Below are 10,582 nucleotides of genomic sequence, written 5' to 3'. Positions count from 1 at the left end.
TTTGTAGTATTTTCTAAAACGTACTGTTAAGACAGCAGGTAAAAGTTGGTCTGTGTTCTGTCGGAGCTGCCTGCGACGCGCTGATGAGATTCAAAAAAATCGAAATCGCGATCCGCGTCTGGCAGTTTCTACAGGATACGGACCACTTCGAATTATTTTATAAAATAGAAAGTCGTTTATTTTCTAAGACTTTTCTTTGTATGACGTGATTGTCTTTTCCCTTCGATGTCTTTATAAGCGGATTCTACTGTAGTTAATTCGTAGCTCTGCAGTTTACCTTTTTGTATCACATGAAAAATAGTATACTACATATACAAGGGTTATAATATTAAGTTTTATTAACCACCATGCAATTTTTCTAAGGCGTATAGTACCTTTCTTTCTACCAGGTTCTGAACACCGTTGTTTACAAGCGTCTTCCGTTGGGAAATTGTTATTATTCGCTTTGCAACCACCGTATCTGAACTGTTCACACGTCTGACTTTCTTTGCTGAAATACCAACGTCTGTAGTGGCCTCTGCACGGTCCCTCTTCTTTCGGTTGTTCGCAAGCATCTGTAATTTGAGAGTGTGTAAAAATTGTTTCACTTTGATTTTTTTTCGTGTCGTGTACCGACTGAGTCGTCTCTGACGCAAAGTTCTGAACATTCTTCTCGTGTTTCGAAGCGATTGTTGTTTCCTAAGCAACCGCCATAAATAAATTGGGCGCATTGTTTCCTTTCGGTATCGTAATACCACATGGGATAATATCCTTCACAAGGACCTGCTACTTTAGGCAGCAAACAACGATCTGTGAAATTATGAAACAGAAAAGGAAGTGATCATTGTGAAGACTAGCTCAATCAATCAAAGATTTTCGTACATACCCGTTCCTTGAGGTTCAACACAAATTTCTTGGCATTCATCTCTTGTACGGAAACGGTTTTCGTTTCCTTCGCAGCCGCCATACCAAAATCGTGAACATCCACCATATTCCATATCGAAGAACCATTTGACCGTGTAATTTCTACACGAGCCTCTTTCCTTCCTAAGGGTGCAGCTGTCTACAAAATCAACGCAATCACATTTGCATTATCCCATAAGATAAAAAGCTCTCGCAAGTTTACCCTGTAGTTTTGTGAGAACTTCGTCGCATCCCTCGAAGTTTTCGCCAGTTGCTTCGGTAACACCATCCAAACAACAACCATACTTGGTGGAATCGCAGCCACATCCTTCGTAGTTGGGACCCTTTGCTGGCGTTTGGTCGTCTGAGCAACATCCGAATTCGGTGTTTTGACATCCACATCCTGAGGACGATTTTTTAAAGATATTCGATTTTAAATTGAATAAATGACATTTTTACCCTGCTTGTGGGGCCCTTTAGCTGCAGTTACTCCATCCGGACAGCAACCGAATTGGAAGGTATGACACTGACATCCCTGGTACTCTGCACCTGCTGCAGGAGTGTAACTATCAGGACAGCATCCGAATTCTGTGTACTGGCAACCGCAACCTTCGTTGTTGTATCCCCTTGCTGCGGTCGAATTATCAGGACAACAGCCGTACGGTGAATACTGACAGCCACATCCTTCGCAACGATAGAACGTTGTTTACAAATTGTGATGCATTTATTTTAAATAATATCGAACGAACCTTCTAAATTTGGTCCTTGAGCTGGTATAATATTGTCCGGACAGCACCCGTAAGATGTTATTAAACAACACCCTTCCTTATTATAACCATGAGCAGGAGTGATACTGTCCTCACAGCATCCGTAAGCACTTGATTCACATTCCATTTTGCAACCCTTGTAGTTTGGTCCTTTGGCTAAAAAATATGTCACACGTGAAATATGCTGAAGGATACACGATAGATTGAACTTATTTACCGGAAGTGCCATCGGGGCAACAGCCGAAGTAGGATTCGGTGCAGTTTTCGCTGAAAATATCACAACCCTCGTAGTCTTCTCCTTGGGCTGTTTCAACTCCATCAGGACAGCATCCGTAAGTGCTCTCGTTACAAGGTCCGGGTTCTTCAGTAGGAACCATTGTAGTTGTAACTCCTTCCTCTTCTTTTTCTTCCCGTTTACATCCTTTTCCGTGAGCGTCTTTTGCTTCGGTAACATTATCCGGGCAACAACCAAATCTAAAGTAGAATTCGAAAAACATTAAAAAAATCAGTTATTTTTTTTCAAAGAAAACTATTGCATACTTAGATTTGAGACATTTCGGCGGTGGAGGGGGACAACCTTCTTTATTCGTACCTTCGGCTGGGGTCTTTTTATCAGGGCAGCAGCCGAATAACGATTGCTCGCAGTGAGTTGGCGGGCATCCTTTAAAGTTTTTACCTTTTGCAACGGATACACCGTCTTCGCAACAACCGTAGGTTGTTTCGTTACATGTTTTAACATCTGGACATCCTGGAAATAAACCATTGGACAAATATTAGTATCCAGGACTATGTGCGCGAATGTCAGACAACAGTACCTTTATTAAATGGTCCTTTGGCTGGTGTAATTTGGTCAATACAGCAACCGTGTTTGCTAGTTTTACAGTCGGGCTTCTTTTTCCTTCTACATTTTCGCATTTTACGAAGAAATATGTCTGTGACAGGTGTTGTTTCCCACAGGTCACCTATGGCATTTTGTATTCAAAGTGTGTTCTCTGAGTATCTTTCAAATATGTTTTACGTACCTTCGGTGGATGATGACCACACGTCGAATTCTGAAGTAGTCTCGCTTTCTGAGCTACCTTCCGAGATTTCGGTTGAGACAGACGATCCTTCACTTGTATCTGTACTACTGTATGCTTCTGTCGTACCGCCACTTTCAGACGAGGCTTCGGAACTTCCTGAGACCTCTTCCGTTGTACTTCCCGATACCTCTTCCGATGTAGCTGAAGAGTCTGTTGTTAAACCAGAGACTTCGGAGGTGGCTTCTGAAGACGACTCCATTGTGCTGCTTTCCATTTCTGTGGTGCTCCCTGAGAAGGAACTAGTAGTGCTTCCTTCGCTTTCTCCCGTGCTGCTACTGCCTTCACTTATTTCCGTGGTGCTTCCCGATGGAGATGACGATTCTTCGATGGTACTGCCACTTGTTGTTGAGGATTCTGATGTTTCTTCTGTATCTGTGCTCTCGCTTCCTGTTTCTGTTGTAGAAGAATCCGTTGTGCTGTCGGAAGTAAATTCTGTGGACAAGTCTGTAGTGAAGTCGCTGGTGCTTTCAACATCTGTGGGTGTATAGGTGATGATTGTAGTCAGGAAAGACTCCGTAGAATCTGTTTCTGTTGTTGGTGTGTCTGTTGTTTGAGTGTCGGTTGTTTCAGTGTCAGTTGTTTGACTGTCGGTTGTTTCTGTGTCGGTGGTTCCGGTGTCTGTGGTTTCAGTGTCCGTTGTTATCGTGCTTATGTCTGTTGTGCTCTCATCTGTCATTTCCGTGGTAAAGAATGAGCTTTCCGATATCGCACTTAATGTGGTTGATACAACTGAACTGAGCATTTCTGTTAAACTGCTCATCGATAAACTGCTCTCGGTTTCTCCTGACGGTGATGACTCCTCTTCGGTAACGGCAGATGAGCTGCCGAGATCTTCTGAGCTGCTGGTGGTGCCTTCGCTGGTAGGCGTAAGACCATCGCTGCTCGTTGTACCTGATGGAGTTTCGGAAGATTCGCCCGAACCTTCGCTAGAGGACGAGAGGGAATCTGTCGAGAGCATTTCTGATGATTTTGAAGAATCTGTTATTTCCGTTTCTCCTGATCCTGTCTCGGGACTTGACAGATCAGACGATTGGGCGGTGTATGCTGATGAATCGTCGCTTACCATGAAGTCTTCTGATACCAAGGTCGATTCTGATTCTATAGTCGAACCTCCAGATTCCTATATTGCATGGAACATAAATACTGTTGACATTTTATGTATTTTATTTTACAAAAATATTACGTAAAACTCCGGCGCAAGTGTTGTTTCTTCATCGATGGCTTCATCTTCCGGTTCATAGTCAACCCATTCGCCATCTTCGCATTCTGTATCAAAATCTTCTTCGTATTCTCCCGCTTCTTCTTCTTCTTCCTTATCATCTTTTTCCTTGTCTTTCTTTTCTTCTGTTGGCTTTTCAGCTTCTTTTTCTGGTTTGGTGACGTCGCTCGGCGAAGGTTTAGATTCAGCTTTGGTTTCTTCGGTTTCTTCCATCGACTTAGTAACGCTAGCCGACAATATTTCATCTGTAAAGTATAATTAGTATTAGAAGGCTTTGGGGGTGGCGAACAGGGCAATCGCCCGGGGCCTCGCTTTTGCAGGACCTCGCGCAACAATCTAATTAGAAAATATTAGGTAGTAATAATACATACTACTAATGTTTATTTGAATTTCTTAATAGTCTTAAAAGAAGGCGCAAATTTGCTATCTTTGTCTTTATCAATTTTTTTTAATTTTCGATAAACAATTTGTAAACAACTGTAAACTTATTTATGAATCACTTTGCATTTTTCAAGTATCATCATTAAATTTAATTCCACAAAGACGAGGGCCTTGCAAAAATTTACCCGCCCGGAACCTTCCAATGACTAAAGCCGCCCCTGGGTACGTGTGGCATATTTTTACCTGTAGTGCAAGGCTCAGTGTTGCAATCTTCAGTCGAAAATTCAATCTTTGCTGGATCACATGCGGTAGCTGCAACTGTTACGTTATCCTTCATGCACACGACTTTACGTGTTTTTGTACCACCTCCACATTCCTTAGAGCACTAATAATAAAGGAAGTAAAATGTTTAGGCAGTGGTGCCGTTTTCTATGACATTATAAAGGCTTACGTCACTCCAGGGTCCTGTGAACCATTCTCCTTCGCATTCGTCCTTTTCGGCAGTGCAATTTTTCATTGAGTCGTATTTCTTTGAGGGATCGCATTTGCCCTCGTCCACTTTTTTGACGCCCTCGTCTGTGACTTCTCCGCAAAATACTTTTCTAGTTTGGACACCGTCTCCGCATTTCGCGGAACACTAAAACAATAAAAGGAAAATCGAAAATAAAAGTTGTTTCAATTGGGATCCGTCAAATGGGAGGAGCCTAAAAACATGGCGCCGATTAGGGAAAATTTATCGTAGTTCGTGTAGTGTACCGTGCAATTTCCAAGTTTTTAAATTACGATAAAATGATAAGTATTGACACAATATGTGATTGGGCTGACACAAAGCCTCGGAAAGGAAATTTCGTTGAAGGTGAGCGTGTTTTTAATGCCAATCACATTATAAAATTCGGAAATAACAAATCCGGAAGCTAGCCTTCAAATTCCGTCAAGTTTACTGCCTACTTTTTACAAACTTCGGATTTAAAAAGTGATTCACGTTATATAATTGGTGAGGTGATTCTGGGTGATTTAAGCAATATCATATCAATGACTTGCACGTGCAAAGCCGATTTAAGAGAACGTTGCAAACACATTATTGCAACTTTGTTGTATTGCAGCAGGTAGGTTCTTAACCTCAAAATACTTATATCGTATCATTAGAATTGTGTTAAATCAATTACACAGGAATAAATAATTTCTCACTTTATAATTTTAGTATGATTCTAGTTTTAAATATTAAGGTTATGGCTGATGGTAAATACTTGCTGAAATATAATCATGTGCATTAAAATGACGTGAACAAATTTTTATTCCGGAATTCACTTCTTTGATACCTACTGCTTTCATCCAAGCTTCTATTAGTTTACTTTTTTCTCTAATTTTCCGAATATATTTTTTACATATATAAAACGGTTAGTTTTTATTGGAAAGTAGTTAATGTAGGTGAAGAGTGAAGATCTATGTCTGAAGTGCTATTGCAGCTTTTCACTGAACATATTAACTTTTTATTTGATTTAACTTTAGAAGAAAACTTTGTCGACTCCATCATCAAAAAAATTTTTACTTTTTTAACGTGTTTTGTTATTTTAATAAACAATTTTACAATTAGCGTGCACAGTTCCTATGTAAATTTTTCCCTCATTCGAGTTATAAATTTTGCCACCAGATGGTGTATGCCCATTTGACGGATCCCAATAGAAACGACGTCTTACCTCACTCCATTGAGACGCGTACCACAGTTGGTTACATTCACTGTCGGAGGCGTTACATTGCCTTACGTCTTCCGGTCTTGGTATATTCGAGCACAAGTCGTCGGGATAAACCTCGCCTTTGGCCGTAGCACACTGGACTCGTCTTGTTTCGTTTGCTAGACCGCATTTGTTTTCACACTAATTTTTGGGAACACAAGAACAAGAAGTAGATCGTTAAAATTTATATTGCGATCGTAATTCTTACCCCACTCCAGCTCGACGTAACCCAGTCTAAGCCTTCGCAAGGTCTAACGTTACATGTTTTTTCGCTCTCGGGTTTATCCTCCTGTGCACAATTTTCGTCATCTAGTACCTCGATTTTATGGTCAACTTTTCGATAACATTTGACTTGTCTAGTTTGTTTCCCTTCTCCGCAAAGGTGATCACACTAAAAGGAACAAGAAATGGAAAAATTCAGCATATCTATCTCTACAAAATAGCCAGAGTCAAAACAATAATTTTTGACTATGTTGTTGCCATTTTAAAATTCTGATTGGGGAAAAGGATAAGTAAGTAGGTACATACCGGTTTCCATGGTCCAATAAACCAGTCGGCACAAATCATCCCCTGATTGCAGGGTTGTTCGGTGGGTGGCTTCTTGACATTCGCACATTGCTGATCGTCGACGATGCTGGCGACACCGTTTGCGATCACTTGTTCACAAACCACCTGCCTGGTTTGGGTTCCATTGTCGCCGCACGGGGCTGAACATTTGCCCCAAGGCTTGGCGATCCATTGAGGCTCGCAAGGTTGCTCGTTACACCTTCGGGCCGCTTCAGGTTCGTTGCTGGAATCGCATAAACTGCGGTCGGCCGGTTCCAATGTTCTCCGGCCAGCACAGGTCACATTTCTGTATTGGACGCCTAAGGATAGTGAGAATGTGAAGCACGATGGAAAGATGTAGAATCGACCAACAAAATTGTATCATAGTAATTTTCTTACCGATAAAATGCAAGTGTGATTTCATAGAAGCAGCATTAGAAGCAAAGAATTGATATTTATTTAGGTATTCGGTAATTTTAGATTGTATCTTACCTCCACCGCAAGTAACACTACAAGGGGCAAATTCATCAAAGGTCCAAGCATACGTTTCCGTCTCAGAACCGTGCTGAACACCTTTTGGTACACTGTATTCGTAGTTTACGCCAACATTTACGTCTTGGTAAAGGAGCTACAACAACACAACCAGGAATATTAATTTGAAATCATTTTTTCGATTTTTATTTACCGACTACAAACTACCTCAAATTTATGAAAGAAAAATTGTTGTTGTTGTCACGCGCTCGCCTCATTAATTTGAGGTAGTTTATAGTGGGTAAATAAAAATCGAAAAAATGATTTCAAATTAATATTGCATATTAATCCACCATTAAGTAACTAACAATGTCATAGTATTTCTAAGATTGGCTATTGTGTGATTGAGAATAACTACACATGAAGTTAATCGTGCACAAAATTATTCATTTTTAGTCTAATCATCACAATTTCGGCTTTGTTTTATTTTCCATTTTTACCTTTTTAGTTTAATTTACATTGGCATTTTTGCTGCGAAGAATTCTGACTTGCTAAATTTAATCATCTAAAATGTCTTGTACGTGTGCGTATAAAATTGTAATACATTATGCGTACAAATAAGACAATAAATAATTAAACAATCGTGTAATGTAACTCATCCGTCGATTGTTTAAAATTTAAAATGACCTCAAAAAACTTTTTAAAATAAAGAAAAAAAAAACATTTGAACGAAACGAAAAATAACTAAGGAAATTGTTTCACAACGAAAAATAAATTTGTCTAGCGTTTAGGAAATCAAGATGCACATCAAAAAGGCGAAACCAAAATTTTGAGTACACTTAGAAGGTGCTTTATATTTATATTTTTAACTTATAAATTGTTAAGAAATTCTTGACAGCTGTCCTCATCTCAATTTATATAAACACGTGAATTTACGTTCAGGCAAACGAACATGCAGCGTTCCTCTTTATTAGCCATTACTGACGCTAAGGGATCTTTTTTGTATTAGCTAATAATACTTACAGAATATAGAAAAGACAATACAGTTAGACCATCGGGATGTTCAGTGGCTTCCTTAAATGATCCATAAGAAGCTTTAAAAAATACCACGTGTAACTCCATTGGAAAGCTAAAGCAGAACATAAAAAAAAACTTTTTTGGAAATATGAAGATTGGAAAAACTTTGGCGGTTGTTGTAGAACAAACAGAAGACAACTACAGTGTCGTGTTTTGGCGTTGGGGTTTTGNAAGATGAGACGGACGAAATGAAGACAGAAGAGAGTGAAAGATTATCTGTGGAATATTACTGCCTCAGCATTTGCCTAAGTGATCCAAGGAAACCACAGAAAAACTTGGACCAAGGCAGACGGACAGACCCGGAATCGAACCGGCGTCCTCCCGAATGCTAAGCAATGGTCTAGACCTCTAGGCCATGCCGCTCGGTCCTAATTACCACAAAAAAAATAAAAAAAAAAATAATTTACCTAAGTAGTTGTTTGATTTCGTTCTTTCCCACACTCTGATGTTGGTCGCACTGGAGGGTATGAGGAGGATGTCGTTGTAACCTGTGCGAAACCGCGGTTTTGAAAGATAAACACCGTGAATTCCACACGCATATTACATACCTACCTACTTGTAAGTCCTGCATGTCCAGCAGACCAGACACGGTGTTGCACGAACTACCGTCTCCCCCGCAAACTCTGCAGTTATCCTCACGCTGATTCGAACCCAGCATCATATCACATCCTACGGGCTGGAAAAAATCAACGATTTGTTCGTTTGAGTATCGTTTCCAAAAACAACTTATATCTTGGAGACTCACGTAACAGTTTCCTTCAATGCAAACATCTAACGAATCGTCGCTACACCTTGTTCCGTCCGCGACCTGCAGCCTTTGTCTGTAGTAAAATCGCTCCCCTTTGGGCATGCAGTTCAGTTCGCAAGGATTGGGCGCCTTGGTGTAAGGGATCCACCTGAAGCAAGTCTGTTTTAATAATTTGGCTTTCGGTCTTAAGCGTTCTACTGATATACTTTGGACAATACAAAGCCCACTTACCGATAGTACGTACCCTCGAAAGGTACATTGTCAAATTCAGAGCATTGCTGGGCCCTGTAATCACCCAAATCTGGGCAATCCTAAAAAAGAGGTACAAAAAAAAGTTGAATATCAAAATGTATCTAACCACCTAATGTATTGGAGGGGTGCAAAAGAGTCAAATTAATTGAGTTGTTATGTCAGGAGGCAACATTAGTATGCGAAGGTAAAGATCTAAACATCGTATTGGAAAGAAAGAAAATGCAAAATGTAAATGATTTGAAACCTAGGAGTAATTGTTATTATTAACGATAAAGGCAAATGGGACAGTGAGATACACTGCATCATCAAAATTTTACCATTAAATCAAAAACTTGTTCAACAAAATTGAGATATCTAAGGAAATAGAGAAAAATCTATAAAAGTGCAGTTAAACGAACACTATTGCATTATGGAAGCGAGTCTTGGAGATTAAGTAGGGAATTTCAAGCACCAGAGGTGAAATTCCCAGGATGAATTAAATGAGGAACTAGAAGACACAGAATAAGAAATCAATTGATTATTTTGAATGAAACAGAACATGAGCAACTAGGATAATTTGAGTATCATGAGACAAAAGAGCAGAGATAGACCAGAGGAGACTTGGCATGATAAAATAGAACAAGCGTTGAAGAAGGAAGCATCTGATCTGGAAGGTATTTGTTTTTAGAACGTACTTGAGTATTACACGAAAAGTGTCTTTTAGAGGGGCCCTGACACGTGTATCCTTCTTGGCATTGCCTATGCTGGGTTGATACTCCGCCGCCGCAGGTTCTCGAACATGGACTAGGTTCTGACCATTCCGACCAAGGTCCAGCATCTGGCCCTTCTCCTCCACTCGTCACATAGCTTCCGGGTAGGTACAGATGCGCTCCTTGTTGCCTTTTGAACCTATCTCTATGATGCCTTATGTGCTAGAACATAGAGTAGGTACTTAATTATACCGTAAAGTGTTTCCCGCAGGAAGGAAACGGATTGAAATAAAAAAAAAAAGTATGAACGGGTTGAGCTGGTGATTTTAATTTAACAATAGGAGGTAAGAGTGAGTCATTTGCAAGCAGCTGTCTGGCAGTATAAATTTTATTGGTTTCTAACGATTCCACAGTTAAATGGCAGAGAACGAACTGTTGTGGCAATATTCTGCATAGTTTAATTGTCGGGAGGGTCATTCACTCACATCTTAAAATAGTACGGGGCATAAGTAAAAAGAAAAAATTTCATAAATTAATTGCGAGATATGTGCTACTTTTTTTATGGCAATCGGCGTTGCCTTTGACGCGAAGCCAATTATTGCTTATTTGACAATTTAATTTTAAAGTGCCGATATTCTCATCAAGCTGCTCGAGTTTTTTTTTTCTGTTACTTAACTAATTGGACATTGTAATCGCTCATTATTTTACTTTTATTATTTTATGAATCGAGAAGAT

At 39.8% G+C, this 10,582-nt stretch overlaps 1 protein-coding gene across 1 annotated transcript in view; it reads right to left on the bottom strand.

Moving 5' to 3' along the window:
* Positions 1–10,582, bottom strand: part of LOC108738046 (papilin) — a 28,156-nt gene that overhangs the window by 15,468 nt on the left and 2,106 nt on the right. The window contains exons 2-24 of the mRNA XM_025977618.1: positions 9,833–10,069; positions 9,138–9,217; positions 8,904–9,054; positions 8,711–8,834; positions 8,566–8,646; positions 8,134–8,210; positions 7,103–7,238; positions 6,593–6,930; positions 6,273–6,455; positions 6,029–6,205; positions 4,783–4,968; positions 4,575–4,716; positions 3,915–4,195; positions 2,672–3,851; positions 2,465–2,611; positions 2,190–2,397; positions 1,867–2,123; positions 1,632–1,805; positions 1,342–1,566; positions 1,106–1,285; positions 866–1,042; positions 613–789; positions 375–554 (exon numbers count right to left, since the gene is read on the bottom strand). Of these exons, the coding sequence (XP_025833403.1) occupies positions 375–554; positions 613–789; positions 866–1,042; positions 1,106–1,285; positions 1,342–1,566; positions 1,632–1,805; positions 1,867–2,123; positions 2,190–2,397; positions 2,465–2,611; positions 2,672–3,851; positions 3,915–4,195; positions 4,575–4,716; positions 4,783–4,968; positions 6,029–6,205; positions 6,273–6,455; positions 6,593–6,930; positions 7,103–7,238; positions 8,134–8,210; positions 8,566–8,646; positions 8,711–8,834; positions 8,904–9,054; positions 9,138–9,217; positions 9,833–10,069 (5,098 nt within the window). The remainder of the gene's footprint in view (positions 1–374; positions 555–612; positions 790–865; positions 1,043–1,105; positions 1,286–1,341; positions 1,567–1,631; positions 1,806–1,866; positions 2,124–2,189; positions 2,398–2,464; positions 2,612–2,671; positions 3,852–3,914; positions 4,196–4,574; positions 4,717–4,782; positions 4,969–6,028; positions 6,206–6,272; positions 6,456–6,592; positions 6,931–7,102; positions 7,239–8,133; positions 8,211–8,565; positions 8,647–8,710; positions 8,835–8,903; positions 9,055–9,137; positions 9,218–9,832; positions 10,070–10,582) is intronic.

The sequence above is a fragment of the Agrilus planipennis genome, unplaced genomic scaffold (genome assembly GCF_000699045.2).
Source record: "Agrilus planipennis isolate EAB-ADULT unplaced genomic scaffold, Apla_2.0 scaffold25, whole genome shotgun sequence".
Lineage (NCBI taxonomy): Eukaryota > Metazoa > Arthropoda > Insecta > Coleoptera > Buprestidae > Agrilus > Agrilus planipennis.
Note: the sequence above shows the minus strand (reverse complement) of the source record. Positions and strands in the feature narration are given on the sequence as shown.